General features: G+C 33.1%; 2 protein-coding genes across 4 annotated transcripts; both read left to right on the forward strand.

Moving 5' to 3' along the window:
- The first annotated feature begins 1,941 nt into the window (after positions 1–1,941).
- LOC102625647 (nuclear transcription factor Y subunit B-1) lies at positions 1,942–6,414 on the forward strand. Its single transcript, XM_006485877.4, has 7 exons — positions 1,942–2,181; positions 2,552–2,791; positions 3,329–3,458; positions 3,690–3,695; positions 3,797–3,880; positions 4,035–4,073; positions 6,051–6,414. The coding sequence occupies exons 2-7, from the start codon at positions 2,571–2,573 to the stop codon at positions 6,096–6,098; spliced, it is 528 nt and encodes a 175-aa protein (XP_006485940.1). The 5' UTR covers positions 1,942–2,181; positions 2,552–2,570; the 3' UTR covers positions 6,099–6,414.
- A 9,025-nt stretch (positions 6,415–15,439) lies between these two features.
- LOC102625193 (probable RNA-binding protein ARP1) lies at positions 15,440–18,173 on the forward strand. Of its 3 annotated transcripts, none has more exons than XM_006485875.4 (6): positions 15,440–15,849; positions 15,942–16,083; positions 16,217–16,343; positions 16,461–16,506; positions 16,949–17,180; positions 17,879–18,173. In XM_006485875.4, the coding sequence occupies exons 1-6, from the start codon at positions 15,658–15,660 to the stop codon at positions 17,902–17,904; spliced, it is 765 nt and encodes a 254-aa protein (XP_006485938.1). In that variant the 5' UTR covers positions 15,440–15,657; the 3' UTR covers positions 17,905–18,173. The 3 variants fall into 3 exon arrangements, with proteins under 3 accessions (XP_006485938.1, XP_006485939.1, XP_015388138.1); XM_006485876.4 differs by having other exon boundaries at positions 17,885–18,173; XM_015532652.3 differs by having other exon boundaries at positions 17,905–18,173.
- Positions 18,174–20,513: the final 2,340 nt, after the last annotated feature.

Below are 20,513 nucleotides of genomic sequence, written 5' to 3' on the forward strand. Positions count from 1 at the left end.
ATCATAATTTACATTATAATTTTTTAAAATAAATAAATATATATTATAACATTATTTGTTTATTGTAGGCTGACATGATACCTTAAATGTATTCTAGAAGCTTCTTCTATCATCATCGAGAGCCACTGTTATTTGAAAATTAATGCTTGCCCCCTCAACCTCTCCTTTATTGTTCTAATCAAATATAACTGAGTAGAAATTTTTAATTATTTTTTCAACTGTTTTTTCGGCCGAAATATCGTCAATATTTGATCATGGAAGTATAATTATATACTCTCTATGTACGCTGAAAGTGTCTAATATTTTTAACTCATTTCAAAGTAGATTTAGTGCTAAACTCAAATATTCAAATTACATTGCAAATAGTTGATTTAAGAATTTTTAGTAAATATTTTATTGTAAACATCAATAGAGTTATATTGATAATGATGGGAAAAAGTCCTTTTCATCCCTAGGGTTTCATGCAATAGTTCATTTTATCATTACTTTTTAAACAATAGCTCTAAACATCCTTCTGCTAACTCACCATTGATTTTTTACCATTAACTAGCAATTCATTGAGGGCAAAATAAGATTTTTCATTAATGTGATACAAACTATATTAAAATAAAATTTTTACACAATTAAATAACACTACAAAATATGTAAAATTCATTAATTTATTCTTAAATGCAATCAAAGATGAAATAGTTTGATATAGCCACTAAATAATCATCATAAGTAATAAACCGTAATTAACACAATATTTTTAAATTATTGGGAAAAAAATTCAAAAATACAACTAATTTTGTGTGTGCTTGCACATATTGAATATCTTCTTAATCTTGAACAAATTTTTATTTTGAACTTTACCGCCACTCTTCTTTGATCATTATTATCTCCCCAAGTGCATACTACTATCTGCTTAAGTCCGCTCATAGTGCAATTAAAGAGTATACTTATACAAATATAAAAATTATAATTATTTTTTGTACTTAGATTTAGAGTTTATAAGACTTTCATACCGATAAAAATAGAGAGGAGTGCAAAATAATTACTTGAAATATAAGTTTTTCATATTTTCGGTATTTCTTGTTTAGTGAAATTAGATAAAAATTATTTTTAATTATATGTCAAATTTTATTTTTAAAAAATTTTTGCTTTAATGAAAAATCCATTTTTAATCTCAATGAATTGCTAATAAATAACATTTAACTAATGGTGAATTAATATAATGATATTTTGGGCTATTATTTAAAGAGTATAAATAAAATGGGCTATTGCATGAAACTCTGATGATAAGGGTCTTTTCCCTTATAATGGTAGATAGGCTTTAGAGGCCATTGATTGCATTAAATTCAGAGAGTTTATGAGATAATCAATGAAATAATTTATGTCGTAAATTTCCAGTAAGCTCTAAAGATCCTCAATTTACACGTTTGTGTCGTGATTTTCAAGCCAAAAGATTTCCAATTAGTAGTATACAATCTCATATATTAGATTAAATAAATATATTAATATCTCACCTCCGTTTTCAATGTGTGACATTACAGCCTTCACATGCAACACATTTTATGATAAATTTTGCAATTTATATATTACAAGGAAAAGAAAATTTTTATTAAAGATGAATATTTCGGAACGAAAAAAAAATCACTTCAGCTCAGAAACAGTGTTTTCATTTTACTGTCGGTGACTTCATTTTGTCTTGTCCATGTTTGAAAATTTTAAATAAAAAAAGAGAGAGAGAGAAAAATCAGAGTCCGGTAAAAAAGGGCCAAAAAAAAAAAAAAAAAAAAAAGAGGTGACTGGTCACGTTTTTGTTTTTCGTTCACATTGATTGGTCACTTCACTTTTCCAGTAAAACAAGCACAAGAAACGTGTGTGGGACCGCCTCTGTATGTAAAAAACGTAGGGACCCGCATCAATAAATCAGCCAATCCAACGGCTCTGATCCATAAAACACCACTCCCCAAACAACCCAAAAGATCTACGAGATCACCATCGTCATCATCCTCGCATCTCTCCCTCCCTCTCTTCTCCATCGTCAGATTTTCTTTCTCCTTAAAAACCAAAACCAAAATCAAATCAAATTAAACCAAAAAAAAAAACTATTAAAAATAAACAAATCATAATTCATAACCAATCGCCACCTCCCTCTCCCCCCTTCTCCAAACTCGCGCGCCAAATACAAAAACTCTGGTATCTCGCTCTCTTTATATGATCACAAGTTTATCTTACGATGATTTTTTTTAAATCTTCATTATTTCAATATTTTAGTTTCATGTTTTAAATTTTAAGTTTTGTATAAAATATGTATACATCCATGGTAATAATTGATTATGCGCAAGGATGTTTATGATTATGTGTGTATGTTTTGTATGTGTGTGTGTGTATCTGATGGCGGAAAGATCGAGGGATCATTCGTTGTTATTTTTTATGTTATATATATGCACGTATGTGTGAATCACGTGTACATACATGATGCATGATGCATGATGCATGTGCAATCTAGGGATCGCGTTTTTGAGTTATTTTTGATGAGTCGGTTTTTTTTTGTGATATTTTTTAGGGGATTTTATTGGTCGGAGATGGCGGAAGCACCGACGAGTCCGGCGGGAGGTAGCCACGAGAGCGGGGGAGAGCAGAGCCCGCACGCTGGGGGAGTGAGAGAGCAGGACAGGTATTTGCCAATAGCTAACATTAGCAGGATCATGAAGAAGGCTTTGCCTGCTAATGGCAAGATCGCTAAGGATGCTAAGGATACTGTACAGGAATGTGTCTCTGAGTTCATCAGCTTCATTACCAGCGAGTATGTAATGCAATTCAATTCTATTTCTGTTAATTGCTTTTATTTATTATTAATACTGTTTTCTTTTTGGTGATAATTGGTTGGTCAATTTTATAACAGCGAATTGGTGTGTTTGGAAAGTGTGTAGCTGGCTCGATTTTGATTTGAGAATGTGATGGTGTTTTGGAAAATAAAGGTCCTATAGTTTGGTGGAAGGTGTCAGCTTTGGAAAGTGGTTTTTTTTTGTTTTTTTTCATTTTATCGACTGGATTTTTTTTTTCAAATGAGGGATTTTGTTTTTGTCGAACTTGATAATTGTTTTGGGAAGTTAGATTTTGTTTGGTTGGATAAAGATGTCGTTGATTTTAATAAAAGGGATTTTATTTTGTGGACTGGGTGAATGGTGTTGTTGAAAGTGAAAATTTGTCTTGCGAATTGTGTTTGATGCTTCCAGGAGCTGGCTTTTGTTTTGTGGAATGTGGTTTGTTTGTTTGCAGTTGTTTTATTGGAAGATCTGATTCGGTTTCTTGAAATAGGTTTTTCATTTTTGTCCTGTAGGGCGAGTGATAAGTGTCAGAAGGAGAAGAGGAAGACAATTAATGGGGATGATTTGCTCTGGGCAATGGCAACTCTGGGTTTTGAAGATTATATTGATCCTCTTAAGGCATACCTTATGAGGTACAGGGAGGTAAGATTTCTTTCACTTCTGGCTCCTCCTTTCCTTTAGCTTCATTGATTCCTGTTCTCTTCGAACTCTGAACTTTCCTTGCTTTTATTTGATAGTAACCGAATGCATCATTGACTTTTTGTTGGCTTTTTGTGCAATGCCTTGAGAAGTGTGTTTCCTGAAAATTTCTGACAATTATTGCTTTTTTGTTTCTTTTGGGGACTAAATCTTGCAATAATCACATTGTCATAGATGGAGGTAACAAAACTCTCTTACTCCTGATCATTTATCATTTAATTTATATAGCCTTTATTTCCTGCCTTGTAAAGTTATGAAGCCAACAAATTGAATTTTGACAGGGTGACACCAAAGGATCTGCTAGGGGTGGGGATGGATCTGCTAAAAGGGACACGATTGGAGCTCTGCCTGGCCAAAATGCACAGGTGCAACACTACATAATTCATATGATTCCACTTTGGAATTCCTTTTAGGGGTTCAATTTTTTCTTTACTGGTGGAGTTCTTTTGTTCTGGTTAAATAAATTTTGATCTTATGCTTACTTTATTTTATTTCTCATTGTGGTAAATTTTTCTGCAGTATGCTCTTCAGGGTCCACTCAACTATGCTAATCCCCATGTAACTTTCTCTCTTTTGCATTTGATCAGTTTCTTATTAACAAACTGAAAATAGAAAATTATTAAAAGTTGGAGATGACATATTGTTTGGTTTGCATATTGGTCGCTCATTTTCAATCTGCTTGTGGTTTCTTTAAATAGGAATGTCATAGGTTAATTTGTGTTTCAAATTGCATCCGAATTCAAGTTATATCTCTCCATACCTTGGTTGTTTGTTAACCCTATACATCAAACGTTTGTGCAAAGGAGTATAGGTCTACAAAGTAACCCTATATGGTCATGTTCACCTAGACCCCAGATATATAATTTGAGACTTGTGCCTGAGACCCTTTTGTGTATTGGCTTATTTGTGCTGAGAATAATTCTTTTGCTAATGTTGATTTCTCTACTGCTGGGAATTGTGCGAGTGCTGGTCTCATCTGCATCATGTAAAAAGATAACATGCATAGTTTTTGTAAGAGAAAAAGGTTGAACACTTTAACACATTGCTCTTTCTAAAATTGTCGAAATTTCTCAATCTATATTCTTTTCTGTTTTTCTCTTTTCTAAATGAGAAAGTATGGACTTTAGCTGCTTAAGCCTTCTTATTATAAATAACTGATGAGCAATGCCTATTAGGAGGCGTCTGATCTTTGCGTCAACTAAAGACTGATATAGACTCTAGTGTATCACCTATTGAAGCTAGGGGTGGCAAAACGAATAATCGAATCCTAAACGAATTGGATCAAAGTTTTGTGAATTCGGATTCGATTTATTTATTAAACGAATATTCGGTTCGATTCGTTTAGTTCGTTTAATAGAATTAATAAACAAATCGAATCGAATCCAAATTCGTTTATTAACAAATCGAATTGAATATGAATTCGTTTACAAAAATTAAATAACTAATCTAAACCATAAAATTTTTCATCTCATTTATATATTGTCTTATTATTATTTATAATCACTAGATTAACCTTCAAATTTTAAAAATTTTCATAAATATTTAAGAATAAATAAGTAATTTGATTAAACGAATAATAAACAAATAGATTGTATTCGGTTCGTTTATAACTCATTTATTAAACGAATCTTAAACGAATAAACGAATCAATGTCTTCAAACCCGGATTCGATTCATTTAATTATCGAATCGAATTCACCCATTTATTAAATGAATCAATTTTTTCAAACCCAAACCCATTTAATTCGTTTCGAATCAAATCAAATAAACAAATCCTAACCCAAATTGCCACCCCTAATTTTGAAGTTGAATACTTGAATTGTTCCTCTCATGGATAGTAGATACAAGTAGATTAACATTAATTCCTTGTTAAGTTCTGTTCGAAACTCGTTTGGGCTGTTATGCTGTTGGAATGGATGAGTCATCATAGTGGTAAAGTTATGGATTAGTCTAAATCTGGTGTGGATAAGGCCTTTTCTTTGTATGTTAACTAGCAGCTATGATGCTTCAGTACATAAAAGTTATTCAGGACCTACTTGACTATGAGTCAATTTTGCTGAATGTTCTTCCCATAAAAAACATAATTAATTCTCAATTTATGCCAAATACGGTACAGCTGAAGGGGCATGATTCATACTGATAGTCTGTTTCAAACCACAATCTGGTTTGTGATGGAATTATGGATAAGTGCGTGCCGAAGTTACTTGATGTTGGAGATACCTAGTGTAGTTAAAAGGCTTATGCTTGGAATTTTTTATGTATTGTTTCTTGTTTCTCCCATTTTTTTTTGTTTGGGGGAGGGGTGGGGGGATTGTGCAAATGACCTTCCATTTGTTTATTCACTCCAGTGGTGACTTTATTTTTTTAACATTTGTCTACCACGCTGCTTTGTGAAAAAATTTTGAGTTGTGAAACAGAAATTGGTCCATCGCTTTCTTTTTCTTTTTGTTGTAAGGGAACAAACAGGGGAAGGGCTTGTACTGGAATTTGGTGTTGCATTGGATTCTAATTGTGTTGGTTTCATGCAATTTGACAGGCACAGGGGCAGCATATGATTGTTCCATCCATGCAGGGAAATGAATAAGTGGTTTCTAGCTTCACTGTCACATATTTTATGATTTTAGGGTTGCTCAAATTGTTTAGTTTCAACACCTATAGCATCTTTGATATTAACTTATCTGCTTGATCTGAAGTTCTATATTTTTTCAGATTTTTTTCCTTTTATGTTTGTTGTTGAGGGTGATGGTGATTCGGATTTTTTTCCCTTCGCTTTGTCTTCTACGTGCCCTTATCAACAAAACAACTGTGGTAGTCCGATGATTAGTGCTGTAAATTTGACTCTTTATTTAATAGATGATTGCATGAAACATATGAAGAAAAAGCTAATGATGTACTGAGAATTCTGGTTGGGCATTTTGAAGTCATGTAATTTGGTAGCATCTTCTAATCTCCTCTGCATAAAGACTACAGGCAGCAAATCAATTTAACAGGTTGGGAAACGATTGTCAGTCTTTGCTGATAAGCAATAATGTTAAATAATTTTTCATATCTCCATAGTAGGTTTTCTCAGCAGCAGCATGGAAATTTAGGTGTGTTTAAAACTGTTTAGTACTTTCTGCGGAAATATCTCAGCAAGTCTTTTCATTTCTCAGCAAATCTTATAAATCACTCGACTAGCAAGTGGTCGTATACAATATGATTATTCAACAAATTGTGCATTTTAAACTGCAACAATGAATGTATTTATTTATTGGGTTATTGAAAACCCAAGGCGACCAGCATCAGCATGCAAGTGAGCTCACTCAACCAACGTTTCAATAAAGGGCACCAAACGCTACGAACATATATATGTGGCCAATTGTTCGAATCAACAACTCACAACTCTCTCAATCAAGGTAGTAGTAGGCAACCCGCGCGTGACACTTGTTTTTTTCGTCACTGGAAGAAAGGGTACCACGTTAGAAGCACGTGAGTTGTGATAATAGAGTAATAGACACAGAGAGAGAGAGAGATTTCCAAGCGAGCGTGTTGTGTGCGCAGCAGTAGTAGTAGTAGTAGTAGTACAAGAAGTCACAACTAGTTACTAATTTAATTATCTAGTGTCTCATGTACTCATCCTGTCCTGTCCACTCTCCCCACGACGTGACCATCATTTGTTGTTTGCACGAGCTCGCCAGCTCAACCACCATCACCAAACATCAACACCAATTTTTGTTGCATGCTTGTATGTATGTATGTATGTATGGATGGATGGATGGATGGATGGTGTTATATACAATTATGTTAAACAGAGAGCAGGTGGGGTGGGTGTTCTTTTTTGCCAACTTAGACCCCATGAGAGTGGGAGTGTCCAGTTCACACCACTCACTATGAGTATGTATGACCCCCATTTGAGGCCCTCCCTCAACACAATTCAATAATAACTCCTTTTTTTTTTTTTCTTTATCACCATGTTCGACATTCATTGATGGTCAAAGTTTCTGCATATATTTTTGGTATTAAATCCCAAGACCAAATAGATAAGGGAAATGGTTTTGATGCCTGCAGTATTACAGCTGGCCACGTTTTAGTTTGCAGAGAGTGGAGAGGAGGATCGATCAAGATTTGTGACCTGGCCTGGCCACCCTCACCTCACGTGCCCATTGCTTTGTGGTCTTGTTGAGCTTGCAAATACAAAAAAAGTGCTTTCATTCGCAGCGCCAGTGAGAAACGTTGAGCGGAATCAATATGTCAACGTGAAATGATTAATAAAGCAATATATCACCAAGCCATCGCCACCATGCTTCCTCCTTTATTCTCTTGTTTTATAATTTCAGTTTTTAAGTAACACACACACACACACACACACACACACATAAAAACTTCACGAGCGAGCTAGCTAATGAATTTATATACATGCACATGAAACGCACTTGTCTTCATGCATGTACCAATTTCTTGCCTCACAATATGAATTTAATTATGGGATTTTTATTGTCATCTGGAGATACTTTTGTAGGTATTTGGTGTAACTCTAAAAACCAAAAAGCTTATAATCACAAATGTCAAAGTTTACAACTCTTATTTTCCTCGTGAGTTTTTTCACACTTTAAATTATAAATTTTAAAACTGAGAATCCGTTTCGGATGTAAGGGCTCAAAACTGATCGAATTTACTTCCAAAAACATCTGAAAATAAATTAACTTCAACTAGTGCATGCATGAGTGGGGAGTCAAACTTCTCTTCGCATGAGTTATTTGTTAACTGTGCATCATCACATACTGTCTAAGTAGATGTCAACAAGTACTCTCATCAATAAATTTAAAATAATTAAAAGTAAATATGTGATGATATAATAATTGATGATGGGGTGATGACGCAACATCACTTGAGACTTTCCCAACAATTTATTCGGTGAAAAAAAAAATAGAATTATCGATTTTCTTTGAGGACTTTATTTAGTCAATGTAAAATCACGCACCTAATTACTCGATTGATCATTTTGCTTTGGTGTCTGACACAGTCAACGGAAACCTTTGACTGCATCCATTTCTTGGCTGTGTGCAGTGTGCCTCGACTCGCTTTATTCTGCCTAAGCTTTTTAAAGAGTATCTTAAACTATATTTTTATTACTTTATCGAACAATCAAATAAGTACTTTTATTATTATGGTATAGTTCAAAAAACAAAGACTACTTTATTTTTTTTTAATAACATATCCGATCAGTGTAAAATCTAAGTTCCTAAATAGTTCTCAAATGATACAGTTTAATAAGGATTTGATCAAAAAGCTAATAAATTTATTTGACTGACTTCTACTTCGAATTCAAAATGTCAATGAGTTTATACTGCTGAGAAAGGAATAGGATCAATGATTATGTTTTCTTTTAGGAGATATCGCCGTTACAATTAAAACTTTATTATTATTATTATTATTATTATGTGTGTGTATGTACAAGATTTATCTAAAAAATTATAACTCAAAATGTATGTTATTATAGTGGACATTAATGTTGTTTTTAGTAGATTTTGGATGTGTGAGTGAAAGCTCCAAAACTTAACTGAGAATAATGAATTTATTTTTGTTGGGACTTAGAGTGCCTCACTTGGTTGGGGTGTACATATTGTTTTGGTTTATGCGTTGAAGGAAGAGTGTGAGGATGATAAATATGGTGAGAGGTTTGGATTTGGTCTCAAAGAGCTTGCCAAGTCACCTTAGCCTGCAAAACAATGAAAAAAACGTTAGAGGTGCAGTCGGGATGGCCAGCAACCACGCTTTGACCCTCAAGTCAAATTTGGGTTATATCAAGTTAGAGAGCTAGCATGCTCTCAAAAACGATGGCTGGAAGCGGAAGAAACTTCAACCTTTGTGGTGTGTGTGTTGGTTATATTGATAAAAATAAAAGCTGGCCATTTTATAAGGAGTATCCGGACTGCCATGCCACCTGGCATTCTTTACTGGCGTGTCAAAGATATTTTTGTCTTTCACACGTGTGACCATTTGGGTATATCAGGACATGCGCGGAGAATAAGTTTGAGGTGCATACATATTAACTTATGTTAGGAGTAGATGGGTGGTCCGACATAACTTTAATGCAACTGTTGGGGATTTGCAGGCATGGCATGAGAGGACTGGACAGGTGATTCCAACTATCCTACTAACAACTTTTTTTGGCGTATTTGCAGGTGTGACAAGTTGTTGTTCCCTCTTTTTTAACATAATGTTCTCTCGCTGATTCTTTTTTCAGAATTAGAAATCTTTTATTACCCGATACCTTCTTTGAATTTTTTTTTTTTGACCTTTCTACCCTTGCGTAGTGTATCCCAAGTACCCTTCAAAATACTTGGGATACCCAGCATAACCCAAAATCTTTTTGATGGCCTATTTTTTTATTATAAAACTTAATATCAACACGTAGCACTTTATTATTGGGCCTTCCACTTCTTCCCCAAACAAATGTTATAATTTTATTCGTTCACTCTTTAGAAGTTTTATGTCTTATGAGCCGTAACATTACTATTGTATGATAATTGAGGATAGGGAAAACATAATCTTTTATGTCGTCTTTTGTTTCCTCTCATTTTTTTAAAGAATTTATTAATATATAAATTTGAGTATAAAAAATGAATATTTAAGTAGTAGGTGACTTTACTTATGTTATACCATCTAGATAATCTGTAAGTCCGGGATCACAAGTTATTATAAAATCACGTCACATGTGTAACTATTGATTATGTAACAGGTAAAACTATTCACTGTATCAATTTCTTGTAAATATATATTAGAGGTAAGTGTCGTTTTACTTCACAGAATTTGAACCAATTAGAAGGTTAATCTTGATATTCTGAAAAATGAACCAAAACACCAATATTCTCGTATCTCTACTTATTTTCACCAACTGCACGTCAATCTCGTTTGAATTTTATGTTAAAAATTTTACGCGACCGTGTAAGTGAGAGAATTTTCTAGAGGCAATGATGCAAATCAAAAGTAATTAACAAACGTGGATCATGAAAAGAAATATATATAGTTGAAAATAAAGTTTGGGCAAATCCCAAAACAAGATCAACAATTCAATCGTCATGGAATCCAATTAACAAATTAAACCGCGTTGGCATACGTTATCAGCCAAGTCATTAAGGAAGCAAACGTGGCTTCAATTAATTTAGGCCCAGCCGGCCGGCTCCTTGATTGGTGCCTTCAATTTTCTTCGAAATCACATGGTGATGTGAAACAACAAGCACCAAATGGGACAGCACCACAAACCGATGTGCGTGCAAATCAAATTATCAATCATCAATTATCAACAATCACTTTCTTAGAATTCTCCGATTGTTATTCAAATTAATATGAAACTTTGTGAAAAACACTTCATACCAGTTGCATGATGGACTCAATTTTCTTGATTCCTAAGCATCGTATTACTAAAAGGAACATTCTATTGGACCCCTCATAATAGTCAACAATAACAATCTATTTGTCTTTTTTTTTTTTCCTTTAATGACAATTCTCTTTCTTAACTAAAATATTTGTTCGAAAAAAATCAATCAATAGAACCATTAACGTGGATTGTAGTCATTCATCTCTCTTGACCCTTTTAAAGAAGATGGGGTATGTAAAGCTTAAATCAGTTTTTCAGCTGCTACCTCTCTGCGAATTTGAACACCGACGGCCAATTGAATAAAACTACTTAAAAATCACTTAGCCTCCGTTTGATATAATTTTTCAATTAGAGTTTATTTAAATAAAACTTTTATATAAAAAAATAGTTATATAATTGTCAAGGAGAATTTCTAAAAAAAATTATAAATTATCTAAATAGATAAATTTCTAAAGTTAGGTTTTGAAATAAATGAAATAATATTGTAAAATAAATAATGGGCTTTGAGACAATTTAACTTTCTAAAAAGTTTTCCAACATTTATTTCTAAAGACTCAACTTTGAGCTTTGCTATTAATTCTCAAAAGCTCTACTCAAGATGCATCCAAGTAGCATAAAAATTTTTGAAAAGAACTTTTGGAATTAAATAAACACTCATGTTTGTTAGATAAGTCATACTAAATTTGTACTTATTTTGGCATATAAGACTCATTTGAAACTGCTTTTAGGAGGCTCAAAAGTGATTTGAAAAGCGAAAAACAAATTTTGGTGTTTGGTAAAAATTTTTAGAATCACTTTTTGCAAAATCACCTCATCCTACAATAGATTCTGAAAAGCACGAAATGAGTAATTTTTCAAAATCTAATTTTAAGAATCAATTTTATACTTAATACAATTCTATATATATCCTCATATATATATATATATTATAAAAATCTAAAATTATCTTTATTAATTAGGAAATAAAATCATTAAGAGAATAAAATTATCCTTACTAACTTTAAAGAGATTATTATTATTACCAATTATGTTGAGATAATAAAATAAAAAAATTAATAATATAAAATACTTATTTTAGTTATCAATTATTATATGTACACACACAAAAATGTACATGTTAATAGATGTTTAAATAAATTGTATTCAATATTATATCTAATTTAGTCATTTATATTCTTGTAACAATTTAACAGTAAGATTTACTAAACACATAAAACTATTTTTAAAATTCACAGCATTTTTAAAAATAAAATTTACCAAACATTTAACAAATTCTCTTTACGGCTGATTATTTTTACAGCACAATTAATCACAATAATTTTAAAAGGTACAACATTATCAAATTGGTCCTTAGAGGACTTATATAAGAACAATATATATAGAAGTGTTTTTTTAATAAATAATTAATTGAAGTGTTATTATCCTGGAAAAATTGACATTAAGAGAGATATACTAGATAGCTATTGATGAAAATTATCAATAGACTTATATAGTTCATTTCGATATAATTGTTCAAATAAAACTTATTTAAGTATAGATTGTATTAAAATAATTTAAGTTATTTAATTGTTAACGAGAACTTTGTTATTAAAAATTATAAAATTATTTTAATAAATTTTTTAAAAAAATTATGTTAGAAAATAAATGAAATAAAATTATAAAATAAAGAAAAAATATTTTAAATATTTTAATATTTTTAAGAAAAAATATTTTAAAAAAATTTTAACCCCTTATCTTAAAAATTTAAAATTTAAATTTTTATAAATAAAAATAAAATGACTTATTTAATCTTCAACATTGACTTGACGACTGCAGACGACTGAAAATTAGCATTTAGCACTTAGCAGCAGAGGCTGAGGACGGAAGGACATTAAAGTGGGGCCCACGCCACACTGAAGGCTGAGTGGGTCCACGTGATCGAGCAGAAATACTGTAAGATCTGCTGCCTTCATCTGACTTTGACCCTTTCGTTCCTTCCAAAATCCTTTTTACTTAAATAACCACCAAATGCTCTACAGTACTCTGTTAGATGCCATGTCATTGTCGGCAAATCTCCTTTTGCCACGTTGCTTTTATCTGGGCCTCTGTGTTAATTGTTGAGGTTTAAATTTCTTGATATGTATGGGTATGTATTTTATATAATTAATGTAATAATATAAGTCTCATTTATATATTTGATTGTAAATATTAATATAATATCTGTTCTAATAATAACTATAAATATATGTATAATATAGTAATTTAATGTACAATCAGTATTAAAAAAAATAACGAGTTGTTGAGGTGGCATTTATGCGTCTCACTTGTCTCAACTATGCCAAATGGTATATACTATAATATATATGGAAATACAGTAAAAACACTTTCACATTAAAACACGCAAATGATTAATAAAAACTAGGAGTTTGAATCATTTAATGCAGAGGTGATAATTTAGATTTGGTTATTAAGAGTTATTTCTTAATTATGTCCAAAATTTTAAGCGCTATTATTTTTTATTTATTAATTGTGTTATGTTCGTGTCACCTGTTTAACATATTTTTAATACTTATTTTAAATTTCATTTACTTAGCATACTCTTTATTTATTTTTTAAATATTTAAAAAGTAAAATTAATATTTATCACAAGTATTAAGTTGCTACATAACTGTATAATTAGCATGTATCATTTAATAAATAAGGCGTGCTACAAATTGATTGCCAAAAATGTGTAAAATATCAAGTTGATATTTGTTCTAAGCATTTTGTCACTTAGTAAACCTGACTTATGCTGCGTTTACTTTTTGGATTGGAGTGTAAATCTTGAGGAGTGGGAATCCTTGGATTAGGAGTGTGAAGTGGGAGTGAGAGTATGGTGTTTACTTAGACTAAATGAAAGTATAGATTGTCAATCAGAATCCCAATTATTTGTTTACTTTGTCTTGGATTGGGAATAAATTGTTTTAAATTATAATTTTATCCTTATGTACAGAATTATAATTTGTAATTAAAAAATTAATAAAAAATATATTTGGAAAATAAAATAAATATTTTATTATATTTATAAATTAATAATAATTACTAATATTCTTAATTATGTAAATCATAATTTTTTATTAATTTTAATTTAAATTATGTGAATAAAAATTATTAATAATAGCAACACAAATGAAATATTATTATTGATAATATAGTACAAAATTAATATTTTTTTAGAATAAAATATTGATTATTATTAATTAAATAAATAATTAATATTTATTAAAATTAATGTTTAATATTATTAATTTAAATATAATATTTATTTATTTTTATTTTATTAAATTTAATAAAATAAATATGATATAATTATTATTTTTAATAAATATGATATTATTTATTTTATTAAATATTATTTATTTATTTTAATTTTAATTATAAAGATAAAATGGGAAGAGGGGGGAGTGGATTCCCACTCCCACCTCCCCCCATGGGAGTGGGATCCCACTCCCCACTCTAAAATTAAGTGGGACCCACGGATTCCCACTCCCACTCTTTCTTTTTTTATGGTAAGTAAACACTGGAGTAGGGGAAATTCATACTTTACACTCCCACTCCAACAAGTAAACACTACCTTAATGTATTCACTTTTACATTTATTTGTTTCAGTAAATTTTATTTTTTTAAATTTTTGCTTTTATCGTATAATTTGTATATGCATGCAATGCAATCTGAAGTAACACGCAGGCGATTATATTTTTAGGACATCTGAAACTTACGTGGCGATGTCGGAAACAACCGGCCGTATCATCATCATCACATTCGCCAACTCTACATGTTCTTTAGGACTGCACGTTCACGTCGTCGGGTACGTTAAGTTCGTTTGCAATTAATCTGTGGGTCCCACAGGTTTAATTGAATTGAATGTACGGTCTTTTTAGCTGTCTTTTTTTCCTGTATTAGCGCCCTTCGGTTTTTCCATTTTTTTTTGCCATTTACCACCACCACCTTCTTCCCTTACGCCCGTGGGCCCACGTGCTCGTTTTTCATTTTCAATGGAATTTTGCAAAATTCACGAAAAATATTTCGTTATAAGCGATGCACATATACATTCACATCATAATATTTTTTACTCTCTGAGAAACAACATGGGCAATTAATTTATCCTTATATGAAATCAAACAAAAAGAACAGGTACTAAAATTTAAAACAATTAATGGAATATTCAAGGGAAGTAGAAAAAAAAATGCCTAGTATAGTTGCATTGTAATTTTCCTGAAGTTTCTAGGTAACGTTGTCAGCCGCCTATTTATTTTTATTTTTCATTAAAAAAACCCCAAAAACCATAGATATGAAAAGGAAAAATTTTATGTAATAATTATAAAACCATTAAAATAGAATTAGTTTTTATCGTAAAAAGGTAATCAATGTGTCCTTTTTGTTAATAGCTCCAGTAATCGAGTGTTTAAACTCAATCACAACAATATTCAACTGAGAAACAGAAGCACGTACGAATGTATTTTATACGTACATAAGTGTAAAAAATGTCAATATATATATATGTGCTTGTGTAATTGTGTTTGTGTATAATGTAATGTAATCACGTTCACAAAAACTCACAAGTCGTAAGCCAAATAAAAGTCTATCTGTCTACCATTTGCCTCTCTGTCCTCTGTGTTTTTTTCTTTTTTTTCTCCATTTCTTTATTCCCCATCTTCTCTCCTTATATCTCTTGCTTCCTCTCAGTATCTTCTCTCCCACTCTAAACTAAAGTTGCCCTCTTTATTTCTCCCTCCACAGTTCGGTTTTATTAGGGGTTTTAGCTATGAGCAGCAACAGCAGCAGCAGCAATATTGGGCAGTTCGGTGACACGACACTGACCAAAGTCTTTGTCGGAGGCTTGGCATGGGAGACTCCCAGAGAAGCCCTGAGGGAACACTTTGACAAGTACGGTGACATCCTCGAGGCCGTCATTATCTCAGACAAGCTCACCGGCAGATCCAAGGGCTACGGATTTGTATGTTTCATTTCTTGTTGCATTAATTATCTGCATGCATGATGCAATGGCCCTTAAAATTTATGTGTGTGTGTGTGTATAAATATGTATAGGTTACGTTTAAGGAACCTGAAGCCGCTAAGAAGGCTTGTGAGGACGCCACGCCGATCATCAACGGCCGCCGAGCCAATTGCAATCTGGCTTCTCTCGGCGCACGCCGCCCGCGCTCGGCTTCCGCCACCCCTCCTCAACAAGGTAATGCAATGCAGCTTCAGATGCATGGGGCTTATTTTGCTCTGTGCTTTTTTTTTTACTTTTTTACTTTTTTTTTTTGGTGGGGTTCTGTTCTGATACATATGAAACATTATTGTGATGTAAATTCGTGAAGGATCCAATGTAGGACCGAGGTCCACGTCATCTGCACCAGCAAATCATGTGCAGTGGTACTATCCTGCGGGGACTCCTGCGACGCCGTTTCATCATCATCAGCATCATCAGGCCGTTCCTTTTTATGGGTATGTAATATATATCAATAGTGTCCCCACTTTTTCTCTTGTTTATTATTCTTTGTTGGGCTGGGGTGTATTTTATGAAAATGGATTGTGTCTTACGGGATTACTTCTTCTGTCCAGGTACTCTCCCACCTGCATTGCAACTGATGTCAGTTACAATCAACATGTAAGTTGACGGAACGATACTCGCATGATGGTTTCATGTGTCCTCACCGACCTACCACTGATGCAAAATCACATGGGCTTTAGTTTTTTCTGTAATGTTTATTATAAAATTAATTCTGGTGATCAATCATGAAGGACCCACTCAACCGTTAATCTCCCACTCCCATCGTCCACACTAATTACATTATAATCATTCATTACTCCTTGGCCTTGCTACCCGTTGGGTAGATCAGACGGTTAAGAATCACTATTCAATCACATCTCTTCATTATTTTTCTTGTTTCATTTACACTACATATATTTTGTCTATTAGGTTACAAATTTCAAATTAAGAGTCATAAATACATTTTGTCATATTTTATGTTTTGTTTCACCTTTCATATTTGTGTTCGTATTCTAACATTGAATTCGTTTGTTGTATTCTCTGCGGTGATGGTACACAGAAGCTGAGCTACACCGGTGGGTCCTACGTGAACGGGCATTTCCCACAGATGTATCCGGGGCAACCTATCGTGGGTGCCACCAATACACTGATGCCAATATACCCTCTTTATCACTTCCATCAATCACAGACAATGGGCCTACCGGCCCATATCTTCCCACCAACCACTGCGGGCCACATGACAACGGTGCCAGCCATCATATCAAAACCTGCATCAATCGCTCCCAACACAGGTGCGTTAGCGTTGCATTGATTTATTATTATACAACCGGCCGCACTTGATTGCATGTACTAACCTAGTAAATGGCTAAAATAAGACACAAGGGGGAACGTGCAGCATCATTGTGTCACGCGACCCCGGCCAGGGTTGAATTTGGACCCATTTGCCAGCCTGGCCTCTCTAGGAAACCCACATGGCCTAAAATGACTAACGTATCCTTTTGTTGTGGGTTTCACTTTCGTTTCGCATGCCCCATCTATCTTTTAATACAAATTTTTTTTGAAAAATTCAAATAATTCATAATCTATTTCAAGTGATTTGATGGATAAAAATTATAAACGATATCTTCTTAAGTTTGTAGTTAAAGTATTTTTTTTTCTTTTCCATTTTAGCCTTAGTTTGATAAATATATGAACGTTTTCCTTAGCAAAAAACCCAATGACCTAAAGATATTGATGGATATTTCATATTTGCATCCCATAATGTTAATTGCATGCACTTGGGCATGTGCCATAATCAACTTGCAATGAGCGACTTTTGAAAACCCATGTCGAGATCGTGATCAAGATTCAAGAACCTCTACAGCTTTTGCCTTGTTGCCAACTCTTTAATTGTTGCTTAAATAATTTTGTTGTTGATAGTGTATGGTGATAATGATACATGTGAGGCAATTACTAATTATACGATTAAAAATAAAAACTGATATTACAGAAACAGTTTGCTTGGCTGTGGAGTAGGTACTACAGTTGGAGCAAGGGGTCCTCATCACCATCGTCATCATCAATTAAGACTTAAAAAAGTTGGTTAAGTTGGCAATAACATGCAAAGAAAGGAAAAGGGTGGAAGAATAAGAAGCTGCTTCAGAGCAACACTATTATTATCTGATCTGTTGTGGCTCGTCTTTCTTTCTTTCTTTCTTTTTCTTTTTTAATTAATTTCTTTCTTTCTAAATTTAATTTATTATTATTCTTAGGTGTTTGATCATAAGAAGATATTCTTTCATTCTCTTTTCTATCTCTAACATCTAAGCCTGAGCTGTGAACCATTAATTAAACGAACTTGAAAACCGATAAAAAAAAGAATGTAAGGGAGCAGTTATTTATCATGCATGTATGAATATGTATGCATGTCTTTCTTTAGCCCATGTCTTATGGGTTATTGCTTTCGATTCATGGCTTCAAATTCATTAATACGAACGGGCAAAAGTTAAGTTGAAATGGGCTCCCTTTGAAATTTATCCACATAAAGTTGGGTTTGGGCCACAGTTAACGAAGCAGTTTGTGGCCGCACGCACATTAAGTTGATGTGCAAATTGCCATGGTATCTATAAAAATCAGTGCGTACATGTGTAATTGCAATAGCCTGAAAAGTAAAATCTAAATGGCAAAGAATGTGCTCTACATTTTGCGACACATATTGATTTCAGTCTTTGAATCTCCGTTTGGAAAATGAAAGGTGGAATCCTTTAGATTTCTTTTATAAAACTGATCCCAACAGACTACAGTCCAAGTCCAGAGCGAACGAGTCAATTTGTGTGTAGATTCCACCTTACAAGTTATAACCCAATTTGTCAAAAGAGTTGTCAACTCAACCATTGTGCTTTAGATTGTCGGATATAAGTTGGATATTTTAAAGGAAAATGACATTCACACCACGTTAAGCCCCACGGTAAGCCTCGAACGCAACGTTTTGTTTATCATACATATTGTCACCGTTACGCATTGACTTGTCAACACACACGCACTGTTCGCAAGCATCATTCACAACACCTCTCTCTCACGGCACACGCTCTCTCCCTCTCTCCCTCACGACTCACTGCCCCAAATCTCATCAAGCCCCCCCCCCCCCCCCCCCCCCCCACCCAAAAAAATATATATATATATCCAACAGGCAATTGACTTTCAGGGGTAGCAGAGAGTTCCAAGAAAAGATAGATTAGTATTATTGCAGCATGGAAAACTCTATGACACAGTCATGTCAACAGACCATAATCATATTTGGATTAGAATGCATCTGTATATTATAAAATTAAATTATTAATGCAGGGTACAAAGTGTTAAATAAGATCCTAAGGTTGCACTTTCTAAACTAGTAATAAATGAGGCTGACTAAATAGAAAATTAGACTTTTGAAAGTAAGCTAATGAACATGCAGAGTAACAAGGGCCGATCACAGATAAGGGTCACTGCAAAAGAGTAATCACATCCATGAACCATGCGACCTTTAGTTGGAGAGAGGAGGGGCAGAGGGGTGGGGGAGAGCCGCTGACGGAGCGTGGTGAGGATGAAGGGGAGATTGGTGGCTTGCTGAGATTTGTGGCAGTGAGCCGTGAGGGGGAGAGCCAGAGAGTGAGTGCTGCGAACGGCGCGCGTGTGCTGATAAGTCAACGCGTAACAGTGACCATAGATAATATTAACAAAACGCTGTGTTTGGGGCTTAATGTGGTGTGAGTATCGGTACTGTATTTTAAAATACACTAATCCTCTTTTAGAAGGGGTGAGAGCAATGTTTTATGTGCGGATTTTAATTATTCAACAACTTAAATTATTCATAAATTAAAATTGATTAAGTGGAATCTGGATATGTTATTTGTTGTTGCTACTTGCTGGTTAGTTGTTCTTATTGGTTTAATTTTGAGGCCTATTGTACTTTTTTTACTTATATTTAATATAGACTTCACATTGTAAGTATGTTTGAAGATGTAGAAATTTTGTAGAGACTACTTATGGGAAAGGGGTCAATTTTCCCTCTACCCCATCTCCGAAATTTTGTCTTAATGCCTTAATCCTTGTATCCTCGGCCACTTTATTTTCATTTTAGGTGTATGTATGATGTATGAGGATATTTCAACATAGAGAGAGACCTCCATATATAGGTACTCAATCCTCTTACCATTTAGCTTCTAAACTAATCAAATCGCATTAAAATAAAAACCTTATATTAGCTTAAAGCACAATGAATTGTTTAAGGGGGACAAAAATAAAACATAAATTGTTAATAACTAATTAGCTACAGAAAAGACAAATTATTTGATAACTAATCAATTTGACAAATTATTCATTGACTGAATGGTGCTCACATTCTTATCACATTTCGTCATGTAGGAGCTTGGGCAAACGGGTAACGGACTGTTTGTGTATGAATTCCAAGGAAGACAAAAGTTGAAAAAAAAAAAAATTTAAATTTTGCTCCGTCCTTCGTACTGAGCTTTTTTTTTTTTAAAAAAAATCGAATATGGTCGCCTCCAAAAAATAACAATGTTTTATAATAATAATAAATAATTACTTCAAACACAACATGTAAAATATTAACAAAATCATTAAGAAAAAATCCACTATATATTGAC

The sequence above is a fragment of the Citrus sinensis genome, chromosome 4 (assembly GCF_022201045.2).
Source record: "Citrus sinensis cultivar Valencia sweet orange chromosome 4, DVS_A1.0, whole genome shotgun sequence".
Classification (NCBI taxonomy): domain Eukaryota; kingdom Viridiplantae; phylum Streptophyta; class Magnoliopsida; order Sapindales; family Rutaceae; genus Citrus; species Citrus sinensis.

Bases quoted from the DNA above. Each gene is read 5' to 3' on its own strand.
- LOC102625647 (XM_006485877.4), top strand. From the start codon at position 2,571: ATGGCGGAAGCACCGACGAGTCCGGCGGGAGGTAGCCACGAGAGCGGG. The intron at 2,792-3,328 runs GTATGTAATGCA...TTTGTCCTGTAG, and splicing joins ATCAGCTTCATTACCAGCGA to GGCGAGTGATAAGTGTCAGA. The intron at 4,074-6,050 runs GTAACTTTCTCT...GCAATTTGACAG, and splicing joins TCAACTATGCTAATCCCCAT to GCACAGGGGCAGCATATGAT.
- LOC102625193 (XM_015532652.3), top strand. From the start codon at position 15,658: ATGAGCAGCAACAGCAGCAGCAGCAATATTGGGCAGTTCGGTGACACG. The intron at 15,850-15,941 runs GTATGTTTCATT...AAATATGTATAG, and splicing joins GATCCAAGGGCTACGGATTT to GTTACGTTTAAGGAACCTGA. The intron at 16,507-16,948 runs GTAAGTTGACGG...GATGGTACACAG, and splicing joins ATGTCAGTTACAATCAACAT to AAGCTGAGCTACACCGGTGG.